This window comes from Misgurnus anguillicaudatus, chromosome 3 (genome assembly GCF_027580225.2).
Source record: "Misgurnus anguillicaudatus chromosome 3, ASM2758022v2, whole genome shotgun sequence".
NCBI lineage: Eukaryota > Metazoa > Chordata > Actinopteri > Cypriniformes > Cobitidae > Misgurnus > Misgurnus anguillicaudatus.
In genome coordinates this window covers 21,530,586-21,551,972 of record NC_073339.2, presented here as the reverse complement: position 1 = coordinate 21,551,972, position 21,387 = coordinate 21,530,586, and the positions used below count along the sequence as shown (strand labels likewise).

General features: G+C 40.9%; 1 protein-coding gene across 1 annotated transcript in view; it reads right to left on the bottom strand.

Moving 5' to 3' along the window:
• Positions 1-17,843, bottom strand: part of znf827 (zinc finger protein 827) — an 80,811-nt gene extending 62,968 nt beyond the window's left edge. Inside the window, exons 1-2 of the mRNA XM_073866345.1 lie at positions 17,643-17,843; positions 2,715-3,963 (exon numbers count right to left, since the gene is read on the bottom strand). Coding sequence (XP_073722446.1) covers positions 2,715-3,963; positions 17,643-17,843 — 1,450 coding nt within the window. The remainder of the gene's footprint in view (positions 1-2,714; positions 3,964-17,642) is intronic.
• Positions 17,844-21,387: the final 3,544 nt, after the last annotated feature.

Here is a 21,387-nt window from a genome sequence, read left to right as displayed (position 1 = left end):
GTTGCGTATGTGTGCTAAAATAGCAGCAGAGTAGACAGATTTGCAGTGATTTTGACTTTTTGCTTCATTATTTATATTTAGGCATTACAAGGTATTTATTTTATCAGTATCTGTGTGGGGATCGAACCCATGACATTTGCGGTGATAATGCAATTATCTATCAGACATCATCATAATGAATCAAGTTTTTTTGTGTACCGAAAAGTTCACAAAAAAGTGTTTCGCTAACAATGAAATATAGTTAACTGAGGCTGTGTCAGTGGTGCTACTATTGCACAATTTACATGGAACTATTAGTAGGCCAATATCAGATATGCTTTTGGAAAGCAATAACATGCAGGCTAAACAGCCTATTACTTTCGTCACCTTTGCATCTATCAGTGTGAATGAGCTAAAAACCATGATCCATGATTACACCGATCAATGCCAAAGACACTCCTCACAAAGGAAGCCAAACACAAGGATGTTTTTAGTAAGCCGATTATTGTTGTTGGCTCCATATCCGGTGTCCATTAGAGCTTAATTGGTCTTATTAGAAGCTGGCATGATTGCATTACAAATTCTACGAGGGCCTGTCAGGATGGCTTCATAAGTATTCCAGTCGTGTTCCTCGAAAAACATCTGGTAATCAGTGTTTGGTGAAATTACCGCGCTCAGGCATTCATTGACCCGGGGTGTAAAACTTCGAGACTGCCTATTTGCAACAATAAACCACCATCTGTGGCTCAACCTCTCCCGGCAAAAGGGATCACTGTGAAAACCGCTCGTGAGGTACAATGACTGAAGGTCTTTGGTATCAAGGGAGAAAACAGGAGCTGTTAACTGCTTTTATATTTTTTTCTGCCCGTTTCATAGTGGACAAATATTTTTCTTACAATCATCATCCAAGCCAGGTGAGACTCAATTCTGGTCTTTTTATTTGGTATTTAGACTTTACATTACATAATTAAGCAATATTACAGGATTAAGAGTGCTTTTACTGTGCATCAGGTCAAAGGCAATCAGAGCCGTGTGGATATTTAAGTTGGGGACACACCTAAGGACTTGCTAAAACACTCTAAGACTAGACACAACACACTTAAGGATTGTTTCTTGTGACTGTAAACAAAGATTGAGCACAACTGGAAAAGACTGCAGGGCATGATGAGTTAATATGACCAAATTGCATTCATAATCTGTGCGAAAATCCTTAGGTGTGTATAACATTTGTAGCCTATAGGTTAGGAAGTTGGGCTTGTAATCCGAGAGTTGCCAGCTTGAGTCTCATGGCCAGCAGGTTGCAACTATGGTGCCCTTGAGCAAGGCACCTTACCCTAATTGCTCCCCGGGCACTGGGATAGCTGCCCACTGCTCCGGGTGTGTGTGTGTGTATTTATGACTTGCAGTGCGTGTGTTCACTACTTACTGGGATGGGTTAAATGCAGAGGTCACATTTCGAGTATGCGTTGCATGCTTGTCACTTTCACTTTCAACAGTGTATAATCATTAGCTTTAGTATAACAGAACTCTGGTTGGCTTCTTGCAGGTGTGCATTTGCTTTAATGCTAATATTGGCTTTATACACTCTGCTTTGTTCGCATACTTTTATGTACAAACAAGAAACAAATTAAGGGACTTTTCTGACAATGACTATGTCAAGTTTATCCTAGAAGTCAATCCTCACTCCAAGTCACCGAACTTTAGGAATTAGCAAAAGGATCAGCCATATTGCAGGCACTTTATCCCAAGCAGGTTCTGAGTGGAAACTCTGATGGCCGTGCCGGCTCTGGAGCCTGACCTAAATTCCGGGGGAATCTGCTGAGATGGTCTCCGACTGTTCAGGCTATAGGGAGCACACATACTGCCGGCCTCCGTTTGGCAGGCTGCACATCCGCGGGAGATGAGCTGGGTCTGGGAACGTGCCGCCAACTCCAGCAAACCCCCACTGTGCAAACAGACCTTTCCCAGATTCAGCAGCCAACCTCTTGCAGACGAAGCATGACCTTATGGTACTACTAAATCACCACAGAGTGCATTCTTCAGTGGCGTACTAATCAAAGATTTAGACAATAGTACCTTAAAAAACAAATAACTACTTTTAAGAAATATTTACTGTAGTAGGTAATATATAAGATAGAATGTATATGCTTCCAAGATTGTTCACTGCAAGTATTTTTTACTTTTACTTATAGCAAGTGATTAGGCATGTGCTGTATAGCTAAAACACATACCTAAATATTTCTCGGCTGTTTTGGAATATTGCATTATATATTTTTAATATTTAAGTTGTTGTTTTTATCAGAGGAACCAACATTGTAACCTAAGAAAACAAGTCAATCATTGGATGCCACATTTTTAAGACAGTAAGATATAGTAAGTATCTAGTTTAAAATAGTTTTCACAAAATAAACCAAAAGGAAGAAGGGTATTAAATAATTTTACAATAAGAATGAAATGTAAAAATGTAATCATCTCTATAAATCCTTAAGATTAAAACTATCAAACCTGTAGTTTACCAGTAATTTACAAATTGTGCTATCGCTAGTGCTATTGTGCTTGTTAAAATGTGACTGATTATCACAATAGGCTAAACTACATATTTCTTAACGCAAGACACACAAAAAGTTTTTTTTAAGCTAGTGTGACATAACATGAGTTTGATCCCCCAACAAAAAATCTAAAAACAAAAAACAAATAAAAAACTGCATGCATTTGTTTCAGGAATTAGCTGTTACCTGCTTGACTGCCGGGCTTGGCCCTTCCCTTGGGGATTGTTGGCAGCAGAAGGTCCATGGTCTGAGTTGGGGTGGGCACCTTCTGGTTCCTGTCTAACAGGGGCTTGACATCCTCAGTGGCTCCCAATACTAAAGCCGTCTCTTTCTTATCAGCCAGAAGGTTCCCTGCTGCTCGTGCCGCCACCTCCTTTAGCAGAGCCGCTGAGGAGGTCATGGAAACAAGGGAGAGAAAGGAACCAGCTGAGGACTGATGCTCAGATGTGCCCACCTGCTGCTGACTCCTTTCAGACACTTTCTTTGAGAGGGCAGCAAGTGTAGAGCTGGCCGACTGGGAACTGAAGGGAGAAGCGAACGCTTCAAAGCGCACCGCGTCATCTGAGCGGGTGCCAAGGCCTGCCATTGAGGAGGAAGAGGTGACTGACGAAGAGGAGGATGAGGAAGAGGAGGACGAAGAAGCCGAGGTGGAGGAGGCCACTGCGCTCTTGTCCTGGAGCACGGCATTCGCTGCTGCCTTCAACTTCTGTATGGCCGAATCTGGTGATAAGCTGCTGCCGCTGGGTGCAGACGGCCATTTATCTGCCACCCCTACCCAAACAAAGCCACTGTTTCCTGAGCTGGGGCCATTGCTGGTGCCGAATGGGTCACAGGGCTCCTGCTTGATAGTCGCTACAGACGCAGGTGATGCAGAGTTTGAGTTGCCACTGTTGTTGCTGCTGTTAGCCAGTCTCCTAGCAAGCGCACTCAGCTGCTGTGCGTGATGTGAAGATGGAGATAGTACCAAGCTAATAGGGGGCGACTCCAGTCCTCTGCTTGTTCCACGTCCGATCAGCTCCCCTCCTTCAAGCTTCAGCGAGCCGGCCTCCAGAAGACGCCGCAGGTTGCTGCTGAGGGGCTTGCCCAGAGCCTGGTTGGAGTCTCCGTAAAGAGAGGACACCACCGAGGACAGCGTGTCTTGGGTCGAGAGGACCCCACCGTCCAGGCCCAGCAGCTCCAGGGAGGCACGCTGAACTGGCGTGGGGCAGCCCATGGAGCTCTCTGCCGAGGTGTCGTGGTCCGGTCGGGGGACATTGTCTGGGGAAACCCGCAGCTCATCCTGCACATCACCGTAGGATGATTCAGAGGGACTGTCGGAGGTATTCCCAAACCAGGCGTCTTCTTCGATTGAGCCACTCTCTGGTCCTCCATCCTCTACCGTGTCCACATGTGATACAGAAAAAATTAAGTGATTCAGATGACTATAACTGCTTTTCTTGCAAGAAAACAAATATATGTAGATTTAAGTACAAATGTATGATGTCTTAAATTATAATTGTACAATATTAATAAATGTAACATCCTGAAGGGCGAATTTGTAAGGACAAAATGCTGACAGTATTTCCCTTGCAGCCCATCCATTGACCTTTTCCAACTGACTTTCTCATTAAGACTGAAATGGATGGTGTGAAAGAAATATTTTTTTCTGAAAAGATGAGCAATGGAATATAATTCAGATCTGAGACTTCTCTCACAATGCACACATTACTTGCTTTTTGTTCTTATTTTAACTATTTTTTCTCCCAGGGTCTAAAGGAGTCTAGTAAAAGGGTTACCATGGCGACAAGCCCTTCGGGGAGGCTAGACAGCAAAGATTAGGGTAATGGAGGTTACAGAACTGGATTAATATTCATGAGCCTGCCGATACCACCAGGGAGCCAATAAGGATAGGGTTAAGGTCACCAAGGGTCATTAATATACACTTCATGTATCAATATTCATAAGCAAAACATTACAGCTTGCCAGACAAGGGCGAACAAAAAATGTGAATATTCCTGATACATATTAACAAACTCCCTGCAAGAGTGTGTCTAGCAACAAGCTTTCATGAGGGGGGTGTCAAAACTTATCAAGTAAAAGTTTTTTTTTCTTTCTTTCAATTGACCAAATGAAATGCTTACACCTCAGAGAGAGCTAGAGTAAACCTAAAAGTAGCAAAAAAGGGCCGGGTACTCCTGACTTCAAAATATGATCAGTGAAAAAATTCATTTGAGCATCTTTTCTTCGACTTCTGCTCGCACACATAAAGGCTGGTCTCACCTTTCTGACCCCAACATAAGCCTGGCAAGTAAAGCTCTCTGTTTACAGGGAAAAGGAAAAGATGTTGCCTGGCAACGGCATCCCGTCGACCCTTAGGGATCATTACAGTCAACACACATCTGGCCAGCACTGCTTGCTTTGGTCCAGAGGGGTGCCAACCGGCACGACCCTGTGTGATCATGCACCATGATACCGACAATGCAGCAGAGCACGCTTTATCACCCGTAAAATCAAAGAAAATAAGATATAAACCCAACACACACAGCTTGATACATGGTTCGCTGTGAATGCAAGGGTTGTGTGGAAGGTACGGCTGGACAATATATTTGAATATTCATGATTCCCAAAGATTTACTTGGTTATATAAAATCACGCAAGACGCAACCCTCCGCAACAATTGCGCAACGTGTTAATGACGATATTCTTTTCATGTGACCACAATACGTTTTCTAAAGGCTGTGTCATTAGATCAGTTTTGTGACCCTTCCTTGTCTTGTGACTGCTGAGCAATATGTTTTAAAAGCATCTCTCATTAAAACTTCGAGCAAGAGTTGGTAAGTGTGATTCATTTCCGCAAATTGGTCTATTAATAATTGGATTCAAATCCAATTTAAGGATTTCTTTGAATCATTGTTAAAATGCTGTTTTTTAATGTATTGTACTTTAAATTTACTTAGCACCAGTGACTGTTTTGTCAAAACTGTCTCCTCTGACTCTCACATTTAGGCCATTTCTGAGCAAATGCATAAACATTGAGATGGCTCTAAATAGGCTACAAAAAAATGTGATATAGTTTTTACCAGCCAGCACTACTGCAAGTTTGATGTTGCTCCTCACCTCCCATAATTCAACATTAAGAGGAGCAAGAGGGGGCCAGCCTGAACATTTGATACACATCGCTGGTATGTTTCACAGACTGAGCTCACAGTCACCTGAACAAAAGAGTGAAGTATGTGAGGCATGACCTATTTCCATGTGACACTAGGGAGGACAGGCAGTAATGGCCATAATGTTGTTAGTGAGAAATGGCTAGATTGTTGACCAGAGGTCTCTGGGGCAGTGGTAAAACTCGGCTTGAACCCTGTGCTTGCCACGCTAGGTTAAGCTAGGTTGTGCTACGGCCCGCCACTCTTGTCCCTCGCTGCACTAGAGAAGCAGACACAGGCAAGCCACTCTGTGGGCGGCCTGACATTTCCCAAGGTCACGATTTGGGCCGCAGTTCCACATGGTTTTGTCTGAAACAGCCCCCCTCTGCCTATAATACACACTCACAAACAAACACTCGTACAGTGTCCTTCACTTGAAAAAGAGGGAAGAAATACTGAGCGTTAGCTGCAACAGTTACAATGCTATCGCATAGCAACAAGCCTGGCAGTTTGGGACAAGATACCATTCATCAGCGTTTGAGGGTTGCTTAATGGCATAATGGTAAGAATGAGTTTGTATGTGTGCAGAAACAGCTATAAGGCTTAGTGGTACAGATCCTAGATGACCCCTGCAACAACGAGTACTAAACTTAACTCGACAAAACTGAAAAAAATTATGATGGATGCTTGCATTGCTCAGGACTTCACATGATTAAAAGTGTATACTGTCCCATCACAAAAAGTAAAAACTTTTAGTACACAGTATAAGGAGGCTTACAGGATGTTACATATTTTTAAAAGGGAATTGTTAGAAGATACACAAAATACATATAATATAATATTAGTATTTTTGTTTAACTTGCACATTTACACAATCATCATCATCATCTATCAGCAACATTTTTCCAACAGTTCCCTGTTGCTTTGACACCAGCAGAAATAGTAGGCCTATATAATTCTGTGACTCTAATAAATTTTTTATACTTAATACTTAAGTTTAACTCATTCCCCACCAGCCATTTTTTTTAAAGTTGCCCGTCAGCATTTTTTGTGATTTTCACAAAAGTTTCACAAAATCCCTTCTAGGAAACTTGTCTTCTATAAATATATAAACATACAAATACATAAAATGAAAGAACAGACCCTCTACTTTCAATCAAACAAACAAAACAGGAAAAAAACGTTTCATCCTATCTTCATTTGTTCTCTTTTTATAACCTCTCCACTATGGGTAGGTTTTTCAAAAATACAAAATTTTGGAAAAATTCTAAAATAATTGCATTTTTAATCTTAATTAACAAGATAACTCTTCAATGGCGGGGAAAGAGTTAAAATCAAAGCCTGAGTTGACAGAGAAAGTTGATAAGACCACCACTGGCCGGTGACTTTTCTTCCGAGGGGCACAAATTCAAAATATGTGTTCGGAGCTTTATATGTGTGGCTTGTCATGTCAAAATATGTGTTTGGTGCATCATGTGAACCAAAGTGCATCATGCATCATGTCAAAATAAGTGCCTGCTGCACATGTGTTGAAAGGGTTTATGATATAAGAGACGCTCAAGTTAACAAAATACTTACAAGACACTAACTTAACACTAAACTCTGCTTACATGAGATTAAGCCAGTATATGGCAAACATGAGTGTCTCTTTTATCATAAACCCCTTCGAAGCGTCTGCAGCAGGCACTTATTTTGTAACCCTGAGTTTGTTAAACGATCTTCATGGTACATGGTAAAAATGACTAATATCAACTATGTAATATTGTGACAGCTATTACTGTTTTAAGGGGCAATATGTATATAGAGAGTATCTGTTAACAGCTCAAAAAATGTGTTGTTGACCTTCATGGCCCTTTTAAGTAGTGTTTTAATACTTTCATTGTTCAAATATATATTTGTATTATTTTAAACACCAGCCTTCAGTACTCATATAGTTAAGTATCTCAACTGTGAGATACAATAAGCCAATAGGGCGAATAAAGGGGAGCCTGGACTGTTCTCTATTAGTGCCAGTAGCTGCATGATTTGCTTAAGGTTGCCTACCAATACACTGAGGCTATTCTGCGCTTCAGCCAGGCATAAAAATCGGCCTGTCTGACCCAGAGGTCGCCGAAAGGGCACAGAGAGGCTCTACTGGGTGGGAGGGTGGCTTGCTTCAGCAAAGCGATGGAGAGACGGAGAGGCCATTAGTCGATTAAGCCGGGGTGGAGCCATCAATATTCCACTGATGCCAATGAAAAGACAGTCATGCAGTCTTGCACGAGAGGCCCGGGTCGAATGGCTTTAACGCTATCAGAGATATTGCAGTGCCTCAAAGCGAGCAGCGCTATTGAATGGTATGGGCTAACTAACCACCACTTTGGCATCTATAGTTTCCCAGCATTCTCTGTGGATTGTGGAAGGAAGTGCCGATGGCTTTGAAGGGTGGGGGGGTGGTATTTGGAGGGGAGATGTAATTAAGTGTCCGACTCTACCCTGGTGGAGGTTGCCACGGCCGCAGGCGATGCTAATGAGCCCGTACTTTGGTCAATGCTACCTTATTAGCCGGCGGCCAACAATATGGTGGGAAGGACGCAGCATTACCACCACCAGCCGTGCGTCGTCACAACTGACTAGCGCAGAAACCAGAGGTGTAGTGTTTTCTGTTAATAAGCAAGCTTTCAGTATAGCTCCAGAATAGTACCCATATCGAAAACAGTGATAAACACCTTGTTACATGTGGTACTAGGATCTTTTTCTTCACCTGTAATAACTGTATTTTAGTCTTTAGATATGCAAAATTTACATTATCTGTCCATGTTGATGTATTTACTTATGTCATGAAACTTTATTCAGTTTAATCGATATGAAGCTGCAAAATTTTAATTCTTGCTTTATCACATTAGTTGAATGACACTGCATTTAGGATTAGCAAGTATAACAGTGTGGCAACAAATTCAAATTTCAATTGTTATTATTTTATTTATTTAAAAGCTTTAGGGTTTCCACTGAATTAAGATCTACAGTCAGTACTTAAATCAAAATAAATTCAAGAACCACAACATGCATCATTTGTAAACTGAGCAGTATTACATTAGATTTATAGCGATTTCCATTTCGTCACATCAGACGAATTCTTCGCCTACACTCTTTAACGTTAGCAAAGGCCGTGTTAGCATGTATTAACAAAGCGCACTACATATAACCATCTGTGTATTTTCCACATGGCCTCAGCGGTCTGTGGGCATGTTGGGCAGGATGCCAGAGGTGAAACAGGAAGGAGATGTGCTCTTGGAAGAAATTGAGACAGCTTTGGCTTCCAGACCTTTAAAATTCCTCTTTGTAGATGAAGCGCCCTTTTGCACTCTTGTTTATTTCCCCCAACCTCCATTTATAGCGACTGAATAAAAACAAGAGCGCGCTTGCACTGGTTATCTCAGATGTACCATCAGAAATTAACTTATCCAGCTGCTGGATCTGTGTGTTTGTAGTCAACCACGAGAAGCAGTGCGATTCTTATTAATCAGATCTGCTATACACTGCAATGTTTTAATGGCGTAAAATTGGGGCATGTAGCTCAAGGAAGCCGTACCCCGAAAACAAGATAGTAAGTAATGTTCTGTGTACGTATCATTGGGGACAGGAAGCAGAGGTGGATTCAGCTAGGTGCTATGACGCTAATACCACAATATGGTGTTGCTACAGCATTACTGCCGCCTACTCAGATAGACAGCATGCACACAGGTTAGAGCTGACAGGGAAATTCTCCAACTACTGTAAATCACACTTTGTCCCAGTAGCTCAGGCAAGGGATGCAGCCAAGCTTGACTAGCCAGCCACCCAGAAAGGGAGAGAGAGAGAGAGAAAGAATATGAGGGGGTGTGCGAGAGAGTGGAGGAGGTATGTGTGCGGTTGGGGCAGCGGAAGAAAAGGGATGGCTTTTTTACAGTGATGCCGAGTTGACAGCAGCTTGGCAGTGGCGCCCACGGCACTGCCTGCTTGGATCCAAGCCTGTCACTCAAGACAAGGGCACTAATCAGGATCGGTCCAGGTTTCTTCCTCAAGAATGGGGGAGGCAGTTTTGCAGCCATTAGAGATGGAGAGTGGGGGATAGAGCTGTGGCACAGCAGGAGAGGCTAACCTCATTTACATGCAGGTCCTAGAGGACAGGGAGCTGATTCCTTTTTCCAATCTCCATGTTAAACACTGGCCAGGGCGGCTGATGGTTACCGTCGCATTGTTCGGCGCTAACGCTCTTTGTCACGTCGATACCCATCTCGGTTTTCAAAAGGTAGAGTCATACAAGCAAGATAACAGCAACAGCTCCCTCGTATGACTGAAAATCTGCCATGTCAAAACAGTAAACGGGGAGAGTCCTTCAACTCTCCCCTCTCCTTAGTCAGTATAACCAGTTGCATTTAATTCAACCTCACAATATCAAGGTGACAAATGAGTGCAAAAAAAATTATCACTATGACAACCATAACTGAGACTTAAGAGAGCAAATAGAGACAATATTCGTGCCTAACCTTAGTCCCTACTGTAAGCCGTTGCATAGAAAGATAAACTGTAGTCACGAAAATATGAGAGTGAATTACAGCTCTTTGGAAATATGAAAACAATAAGTCTACTGTGCATTACATTTAAGCATTTAGCAGATGATTTATCCAAAGTAACTTTGAAAAACATAATAGAACTTTTAAACATCCTTATAGCAGAGTGATTGTGCTAACCTACAATTGGTAAATAAAAACATGCAAAAAATCATTAGTTGATCAAACAGTGAAACTAATAAATCGATCTGAATCAACTCAACAGAACTAGGGATGCATAATGAATAATCACGATTAATCTATGCAGAACAAAAGTCTTTGTTTACATCATATATGCGTGTGGGAACTGTGTATGATAACTTTGTATAGATAAATGCACACACATGCATGTATATATTTAAGAAATGTTTACATGTGTATTTACATTTGTATATTTATGTATAATTTATATTATATATAAATACTTAATATATAAATATATTTTTTCTTAAAATTATACACGCATGTGTGCATATTTATATATACTATTGTACACACTTCACACAAATATATGATAATAAACAAAAACTTTTATTCTGCTATACATTAATCGCAATTATTTTTTATGAATCCCTAAACAGAACCATTAATTAAAGCGACACCATGTAGTTTTTCAACCTTCATAATACATTTTCAAGACCCTTGTGATAGTACATCGACTTTAAATAGGTTGAATGACATGTCTACCATAGCCTGAGGGGGTCTGTATCGCTTTTACTCGTACTTTAAAATTTAGGGTTTCGGGTAGTAACCAGAGCACAAAAAAAGAAAACTACAAAATTCGACTGCTTTACGCATACGTCACTTCCTCCACTTCCTCAACACAATTTTTTTTTTAAGTGAATTTTGCTGGAGGCTACTTAAGGAGTGTAGAGAGCAACTTCTATTATGTGATTCTGTGCACTGTGTTAGTGTCATGGACCTATGACACGGGCAACCCGGGTTCGAATCCCCTTTAAGGCAATTTTTTATATATACTCACGATCTTGATTCATACATAAATGCCATCTTCTTTATAAATGACGCCAATTATCTTGCATATAGTTCCCTGTATTCAGATGCTGTGTTCACGTATTTACCTTTCTTTTACTGTCTATGGTATTTACATTACAATCCAGGATGCTATAGCAGTCAGTCAAACTTGCTCAAGCTCACACAGGGTAAAACCAATCCCTATTCATTCACCAATCAGATCCGAGCGTTTCTCTCTTCTCTCTTCCTCATTTGCTGCGTTCCGCTGTCACTCGCATGACATATTACAAAGCGGCAGACCTAAACACATCGGTTTACTTGGATTTGGAGTAACAATTTTCACACAAAAGAGAGGAAAAACGAGCGCCACTGTGGAAAATCCTTGTGGCGTGGGAGAGAGGGACGATGCAACAATATTTGTTTCGCAAAAGGCAAGGAAATACTTCTGGTCGTTTCTCAATTGGAAGGCTGCAGCCTCCGGAGGTCAAATATGCAGGCTGCATACGTCATCAAGCCTGGTTTATTAAGGTAAACTGAGCATTACATTCGCAAGTCATAAGCATACTGCAACAATTTACGATTAACTAAGTATAATAGTCAACTTTATAATTGTTAATATTCTGAAATAAGGCTTAATGACGTATGCAGCTTAGAAATACGACATCCGGAGGCTGCAACCTTCAGATTAAGAAATGGCTTCTGCACGAGTTCCTCATCAGAAAGTTGTAACATGACTGCGTTTCTCCCTGATGCCTCAAAATGTTGATCGTGTAGCGTTTTAAAAGTTTAGTTTTTAGTTTAGTTTTAAGGTTGGCCAGTTCTTTTCCTTTGCGACAGTGCTGCGGTGCTTGTGGCCTCTAGGGGCGCTAGGCGTGAAAAATACATATCTAGCACCCCCCTAGTGGCCAAAAAGTTCTGCGGTGTGCCTTTAAATTATAACACCACCATTAAACAGTGACACATAAAAGTACTGTTTTGACTTTTTATCATTTTATCCACATAACCTAGGTAAACAATTCTCCCACCACCAGAGCATCCTGCAGTGTTTTGCTCAAGGGTAAATGGTAATATTTGATGAATAACACTTGTGGGATACTAACCTATAACCTTTCAGTTGTGAGCCTAGGTTTTAACAACCATACACTGTCAGAAAAATCACAGTCAAAAAAGTTTTCTAGCTGTCACTGGGGCAGTACCTTTTCAAGAAGTACACATTTGTACCTAAAAAGCTTAAATTAGTAAATCAGAGGTACATGTAGGTACAAAATGTATGAATATCTGTACAATGGTACATATTAGGAACTTTTTAAGGGATACTTCCGGATTTGACAGCTAGGGAGCATTTTTTTCTGACAGTATATATATATTATATTATATATAATGCAGATTAAAGAGAAACAACTGCGTAAAGAAGTACTATAAGACATCCACAGTTTTGAATGACCAGTTTTTCAGATAGCAAGGTATGCTGTTGCATTAGGTCAACACTATTTCTATTCCAGACTTAAAATGTGCCAAGAAGAATAAAGTAATGCAAAGTACTGAAATCCAACATGAGTGAAAGAGAAACAGGTGAAAGAATCTATCAATTTTGATTAACTATTCATTTAACAAGCAATTTCAACATTGTCATAATTTGCCCCAGATATTGATACTATACCATCACACTCCTTTTGATTCCCACCCCTAGAAAAAACAGGTATTACCGGCTCGGCCCATTATGAACATACAGGTCAGGGTGGACTCCTCAGACCAATCTTAACATAGCTACTGTCCTCAGCCCAACAACTAAACATGAACACTCCAGCTTTGCATCAAGGTCGGCAGTAATCAAGCATACTGTGAAGTCATCTGCAAATGCGAAGGACATTTTTTACACGAGGGGCTGAGCAGGTCTCAGGCACTCACCTACGTTTTAAGCCTCGTAAATCAGCGCAAGACATAGTGACAATAGCTTTCACAGAAATGATTTCACATCATGAATATAATATCTCGCCTTTGTAAAGCAGCCAAACACCTCGGCTCTTGCCGATGATATACCGTTTCCCTTGGAGGTTGTCAATACCTCAGGGTGCCACTACTCTGTATCTGTTTACTTCCTGGCACTTTTAATCTCCTCAGCTATAAAACAGCCCCTGTCTCCTGAAAAACCCTTGTAGCACAGCTGTTAGTCCGCTAGTTAAACTCATTAACATGCTTACGCTCTCTACGCTGGACAGCATTGTAGTCTATCTTACAGACTTGATAGAGGTGAAGTAAGCCTTGCGTTGGGAGAATACTCACATTTATGAACTGATGTCCCAAATCAGTCACAAATACACTGAAATGTGACAGAATTTTGATTTTATACATTAAAGGACAGGTTTGGTATTTTACACTTAAAGCCCTGTTTTTAGATTGTTTATGATGAAATAGAACGGTTTTGACTGAAATTTGAATGTATGACGCTGGCCCGAGAATTTTCAGGTGTTTATTGTATCACCTCCCACCTCTAGGTGCACAGGAACAATCCTTCCTAAATGCATTCAACTTTCATTTACAAAGACGTGAAACTCACAGAGTGGTCAGGGGTGTTCACTGATATGCTCACACAAAAATCGCTGCAAAATACGCTTTCCAACAGGTTTTAACATAGTTTTTCTCCAACTTAATTGACTTGTATTAGATGTGCTGTGAGGTACGGGATTACTCCGCGCCGGGAACGTTGTTTGTATTCTTGCAATTGGCAAAGGCGGATTATCACCACCAACTGTGCTGTAGTGTCTATTATTCAAGCTCTCAACGGAAGAATATCCGGTTGTGAGGCATTGGGAAAAATAGGTCCACAAGTTAACAACGAATGCTAAAACACCTGTTGGAAAGCATCTTTTGCAGGGATTTTTGTGTGAGCTTATCAGTGAACACCCCTGACCACTCGGTGAGTTTCACATCTTTGTAAATGAAAGTTTAATGCATTTTAGGAAGGATTGTTCCTGTGCACCTATACAGCCATTGTAGAGGTGGGAAGTGATACAATAAACACCCGAAAATTCTTGGGCCAGCATCATATGTCCAAATTTCAGTCAAAACCGTTCTATTTCATCATAAACAATCTGAAAACAGGGCTTTAAGTGTAAAATACAGAATTTGTCCTTTAACACACGTTTTACATTTAAATAGATAGTTCAAACAGAAATGAATTTTCTGAAGTTTCATTTTTGGGTTAACTACCCATTTAAAAGCCACTTACAGCAAGGACAATAACTATGAGGTTAAAAAACTATAAAAAAATCTTTCTAAAAATAAGAGAATAGCATAATAGAATCTGCACTTTAACTAAAAAGAAACAGAGGAAAAATATTGGAATCACTTTCAAAGTTATTGTTCCATTACAGTCCGTTGGTGTGGACGCTAATACAGTTATAGTTACCGTTCTTCGTGTAAATGGGCCTTTAATCTAGCCATTATGAGCTCAGGCAAATCCTGACAGATGTATAAATATATCCAGTTCCTTCTGAAACTACAATGGCGTCCCAAAATCTCTTGATGCTAATATGACAATGACGGAATTACCTTCATTATTATTGTTGTGTAATTACTATGATTATGCAAAACTGTAAGCATCTCAGCGAGTGTAAATTGTCTAGCTCAACATCTGAAACTGAGTAAAACAGGCTAGTCAAGCTGGACATTTTTCAGTGTGAGGAATCAGCCTTTTCCAATCACAACAGAGGAAAAAAATGAAGTTGCCTTGGTGGTAAAAAAACAAATAAGGATTGGGAGAGTCGATTAGGATGAATGCATTTAATAAAAGTTGCAACTCCTAACTCCTATTATTACACAGTAGCAATGCACAGAAATAAAAATTCTGGGCAGAAACGGATACCAAACATTCTGGAAACCGAAACCCGAAAATGACTTATTTATGAAAATATTTTTATTGTATTAAAATTAGACTTCATTTAATGAAGAGACTACAAACCAATAAAATAATCCAACTTTTTGGAAGTAACACACCAAAAGTGGATGAAAATTAAACAAAACGAAATATTCCTTATTTAGTTATATGCAACAGAATCAAATTTAACAGCAAACAGAAGTAAAGTAATGCAGCAACGCAGGAGCCTTGTTAATACTACGTTTAATTAAAATACACAATCATTACAATAAAAACAACAGGCAAGACACAGCATGGCAGTAAGCCTGTGTTCTGCTTATGTCAACAGGCTTGAAACGGGCAGTGACATCATCTGCCGCATAACAGTCAACCATGAGTTACTGAAAGCTGTGCAGTTCATCACCAGTTACTGACAAACCCAATAAACATAACTATATTTGATAGCCTGTTGCGTTTTAGAGGACTTGAACTTCATTCACGAGTCTGTGTCTGTGATTTCCAAAGCACACACATTAAACATTAAAACGCGATTCACTCAGAACTTGTGTGTCATTTGAAGTATCTGCTCACAGCTGTCACGATCGCACTTTGCCGTGTAGCGCTGTGCTAATGGCTACAGTGAGACTGAAATCTATAAGCAAAGGGCCATTTATTTTCGGTTTATATTTTTGGACGTTTTATTCTTTTAGCTAAACCAATAATGCCAAAGGGAAAATAAAAGGGATGAAATTTTGGTGAATTCCTATTACACAGTGTTCTGGAATGCTTGATTCTGATTGGCTATTGATCGTTATTTCCACATAACAACTGCTTGAAACTAATAACACAGCCTCATCCGGGTACTGTGAGTCACCTTGACAGGTGCAATTTTTAATACTTTTAAATAAATTAAATATAAATATGCATAATTAATAACACATGAGATCGTCTTTTTATTAATTTTTTTTCTTTCCAATTCTTACAAATAGGCTAATAGCATCAATTCAATATATTTTGTCTACATATATATGAACCTGTCTGTGCAAACCAGGTTAAAGTCTCATATTTAAAGTATGAGATTACAAGCATAAAAGTTTGATTTCACTTTCACATTTCAATCTCCGGACTTACTTAGTCAATATAAAAGACATCAAGGTTATATTTTTACAGATTGTTTTTTACATTATGTAGGATGATTGTACATAGAAAACAGTAATTCACAAAAAATGACTTTAGTTGGGTTTTCACAGTCAGGGTCACAAATTTATTAATTTGCAGTGTAATAAGTATAATAACATACAGCCAGCCAGTTGTTACACTGTCTTGGTATATCGATTCTTACACTGTAACCTCTCTTCGTACTGAGTTTCAACGCCAAAGTGACTAGGGTAACCATACATGCTATTCTTCCCAGACGCGTCCTGGCCAGGATTCGGGTGCGTCTTCCGGAAGTTGTATTTGTCGACCGCACACGTCATCAAGGTTCTCAAATTTTAGTCATAAATCGTAGTTTCATTCTTATCTTAAAATGTAATGGTTGCTTTTCTGAAATAGGAAAACCTCGATAACGTATGCGGTCGACAAACACAACCTCAGGAAAACGCACCGAAATCCTGGCCAGGACGCGTCCAGGAAGAACGGAACGCATGGTCACCCTAAAAGTGACTAGAAGTCATTTATTACTAATTACATTTCCAGTGAGATGAGCGACAGCAAAAGTTAACAACAAGTTGTTGGCATGTCTAGTGATTCCCAGAGCCGTTCGCAAAGATCGGTATCGAGGGCAAACAAGCCATTTTAACTGATCGGAACTGACTACATCTATTAGCCTGATCCTTTATTTTATGTCAGCTGTTCTGTCCTGCATGCGTCATAAACCGAATGCAGGTTATGGCTATAATATACAGCGCTCTGCAGCGTGGAAAATAAAAGCATATTATTACTAATATATTTTTTTTTTTGAAAATTATTACCATCCAAGTTGTAACAAATCTATGTATAAGCACAGGAATGCAATTTTAATAGCAATGCAGAAACTGTGTCAGAAATGTGTGCCTTTCTGAGTAACTTTGATTCATACATACATCAATTAGTGCTCATCTTGCTCATGCCATGATGCATTGCTGCAATTGATATACAATTACATATGTATCAATATAAAAATGCTACATTTTTAGCAGAAAGTGACATTTGTCTGATTTCTTAGAATACAATGATCTTGGTTTTATAACAATATATCAGATTTGTTATAACATTTTTCAAAGCCATTTGCAGGCCTCCAATTGGGTTAGGGCATCCAACAGCAAAAACACCTATTAGCATACAACAGTATACTGACCTGGTGACCTCTACTAATGCTAGAAATGTTGTCAACATGAACACAAAACCTCTTATATTAGCTTCAAGATATAACCTATTTAAATCAATGACAGCAGCAGCTTGTCTCTTTTCTTTCCCTGTCAACTGCACAGACTGCTCTATGATTCTGCCCAGTAAGCCACATCTTGGGGCCTGACTGTTCGATCCCTCGTGCAGCATGGCCCAGCATTAGCAACCCGTTAAAGGTCTGTCCTGGAGGGGATGGACTCACTTGTGTGGTACAACAACATAGGAAAGCGCCTGGAGCTCTCCAGCAGAACCCCTCCAACCCACCACCCACCCTTTCCCCAGCTGAACCAGCGAGCTGTTCTTTATGAACCGCTCCCAACAGAATGCCTGCTATGAGATGGTTATTACTCAGTGCTGGGCTGCCACTAGCCAAAGGGCTGCTCTCCGAACTGTAGATCTCCATGTTGTGACTTGTCAACATGCGGAAAATCGTTACCCAACTCAGGCACTTTTATTCCACACAGGCACTGATTGAGACTTGGGTGGGTGAAAGATTGGGTGTTCTTTTTTTGAAGTTTTCATTCAGAGTTTGTAGTGCCTCCTATAGCAAGCAGACAAAGGTGTGTCTAGTAGTTACAAAAAAAAATAGTAGTTGTATGTTTACTTAACTATGGGCTAAGTAAGATAAATTGGCTTCGAGTTCTGTGTTTACAAAAAGAGATGTCAGACTGTTCTTTGAAAAGTGAAGGCTGTCAAAGACTTACAGTACTATCTTTGGCAAAACCAGGCATCTTAGTGTCATTTTAAAGATATGCATTTGAGTCTTTAATAATACATTATACATCCATGCACATGATTCTTTCACGTAATGGGGCGAGTCCGTCACAGTCATATAAACCCGTCTATATGGCACCTTCGAATATGTTTAATTATGCCATCACGGCGCCTTTGACAGAGCATTCACAGCTAGACTACCTGTGATGAAAGCCAGAGAATCCAGCTAGCCAAATTAATCTAAATGTTCTGGTTCAGTATACCTGGCTGAAGCCTCTTTCTGTGTAAGCACTTGTTCAGAAGAGTATCCACCACCCTTCCCGTGCCCTTTAATTCATTTCTGAGAGGAAAGCCTGTGTATCATTATTTGCTTGAGCTCAAATGGGCAGACACCGGTGAGAGAGCCTGATCAAGTTGGTGGGGCAGGGGGGAGAAACTGGAGGAGGGAGGGGGTGTTCTTGGCAAATTTTCCCTACAAATCGGATGCCAAGAGCGAAATGGAAACCTCCCTTCATTTTCCTTTCCCCTTAATCCAATGTTTTCAAGCTCTAGCCCAGCCAAGGTCATTATAATCATAGATGAGTGGAAAGGAGCCAGTGACCCACCATTACGGTAAGGTGGAGAGTCACCCAGTCACACACACTCTGCCATCGGTGTGTAATGGAGAGCTAAAATCCATGCAATGCTCCAATTCCTCCATTTGCAAATGCAGATAACCTTAAAGATCATGTGTGTATAATGGAAATGGCTGGCTCCCATTGGGAGACATTTTAGCTGATGGCAAAGGTCAGGGTGAAAGAATGATACGGGCTATGTACCTCCACAAAATGGTGGCCTGAGAATAAAACAAAGAACAGCACAGAAAAAGAAGTAACCGCAGTCGACCTCTAAACCTCAGTGAAGAAATCCTACGAAAAAAGCTTAACAAGGAAGGAACATTTTAACCTAGGCTCCCTTCTCTAGGTTAATTTACAGGAAGCAGGGTGAACCGTGACCTGCAGTTTGAACAAAATGTATGAATTCTGGAAAAAGGAGTGTGCATCTGTGTTATAAAGGGCATAGTTTTGTAATCCCAGTGGATTTCATTGTTGCACTGAAGCCAAAGGTCATATTTAACTGTCAAGAAGATCATCTGACTGTATCAAGGCCTCAATGCCCTCTTGCAAGTCCTGACCCATGCACATCATGACGTATGAACTCAGCTATGTATTTTTAAGAGGGGGAAGTAACAGATATACTTTCACAGGGATATGTCACAGCATTTACATAGAAGTGTTCAACAACAGCCACGTCTGTTCCCACATTATTTGATGTAAGAGCAAACAAAGAGTTTAAGTACTAATATTACATACTGTCCTGAATTTGGCAAATGTTTTTAGTTTAACCCATGTCAGTATACAGTAATCAAGTGCACATGAGATCACTTTTGTTCAAGCATGATGAATGCAAACACAAAGTACAAATGTGAAACTGAGGTGTGACATCACTCCTCCATTGCTGTGAGAGAGAGGTCTGTGTGGGGTGCCCTCAAACTTCACATGAGCTTTTGCTGCATGAGCAAGTGATTTTGCAGCAGTACTGATTTGAGTGGGGCACAGGATTTTAAGACATTATGATAAGCATCAACTACTAAAAGGGTATAAAAACTAAACTCATATACTAAGTTTCTATTAAAAAACGACTTACATTTTTAATGGTGAATTTAGTGGAACATCTTCATGTGCACCAGTAAGACATTTATGACATTCCACCGTCATGACTTCTGTCTTTTTTTAATGTAGCTAAATAAATGCAGAAACTTTTTCCCGCATTCCGGAAGAAGGCCAACCAAACCAGCAAAAAGATAATAATAATCACTAAAAAGAATCAAAGTATACACAGGTGAACAGTAACCCAAATAAGGACGGCATTATGAACGGTTGCTCGTGCATACAGTACTCTCGTGCACTTAAAGCGCCACCGTTCCACATTTCACCGATTCCTCTAATCGATGTCTTCCACGCTCTGCACATCATGTTCCATCTAGCGGCCAGCACACGCAACTGCAACCCTTTACTGGCGAGCTGATAAAAGCACAATCTTAACATCCAGTTACACAGGGTCAAATGAACAAATATCTTTATTAGCAAATCCAACCGTAACCAGCGTAATGCAACAGCGGCAATAACATTTCCGTCGCATAAACCTGCGAAGCGAGAGAAAAACGCGTTTCGCCTTTGTGCGTTATCGATCGCAGACCGTCTGCAATGAATGGCTGCATGAAGAAGGAAAAAACCCTGAACTTCAGGTGACCGACCATGGCTTTGACACAGGCAGCCTGCAGACACGAACCCCGCTGAACTGGGAGGGGTGGAAGAAAATACCTCAGCTTAAAAAAATCCCGCTTCGCCCTCGACAAACGAAAGAAAAAGTCGCTAGCCGAGCGTCGCGCACACGACCGCGGAAGGGGGAAAGTTAGACGAATGTGAATTTTTAAGTTGCGGCTGGTGCTAGATAGCGCTAGAGCTAAGTAAAGGCAGGGGCACGGATGCGAGGCTGAGTCTGGCTCTCGGTCTGATCCGACTGACCCTTCATTTTATTGCGGCCAGATCGTCAGATCCTCCCCTTTCCCTTCCGCGAGTCGCAGCCTAGCTCGCGCGGACACATATAAGAAAAGACGCGATGCCATAAGGGCCAAATAAGCGGCGATAACGCGAGCTTTACTGGCCGCAACCTTTAGGCGGAACGGGACCTTTATCGATTATCTGCAATTAAAGCCAGCGCTAGTGCACTCGCTCCGCTAGCCCCCTCATCGCCAACATGGCTGCCTAGCACAGACCTAAAAAAGGAGAAATAACCTACGCCGTGCCTTTGTCTGTTTCACCTCTTTAACCCTAAACTACTGCGCAAAACACACGGAGAAGCGTAAAAATCGCGGCGATCGAGAAAGCGACTTACGTGAAGGCAGGCGCTTGGGTTGCTCCTGTTTCCTCCTTGGCATTTTCCCCCTTTTATCACATTCTCCTTCTTGTTTAGGGATAAGAAGAAAAAAGGTCTTCTCCCATTGAAATTTTGCGAGGGAGCCTGATGGCAGGGACTTGTCGTGCACCTGGCTGTCCTCGGTTAAGTGTATTGTTGGGAATAGGGAAGAGTAGAGGAGGAGGTGCTGTTGTTGTTGCCGTGTCTTGACTATGGCTGCTCTCTGTAAGTGTGTGTCTCCGAGCCCCTAACTAACACTAATGCAGGGATCAAAG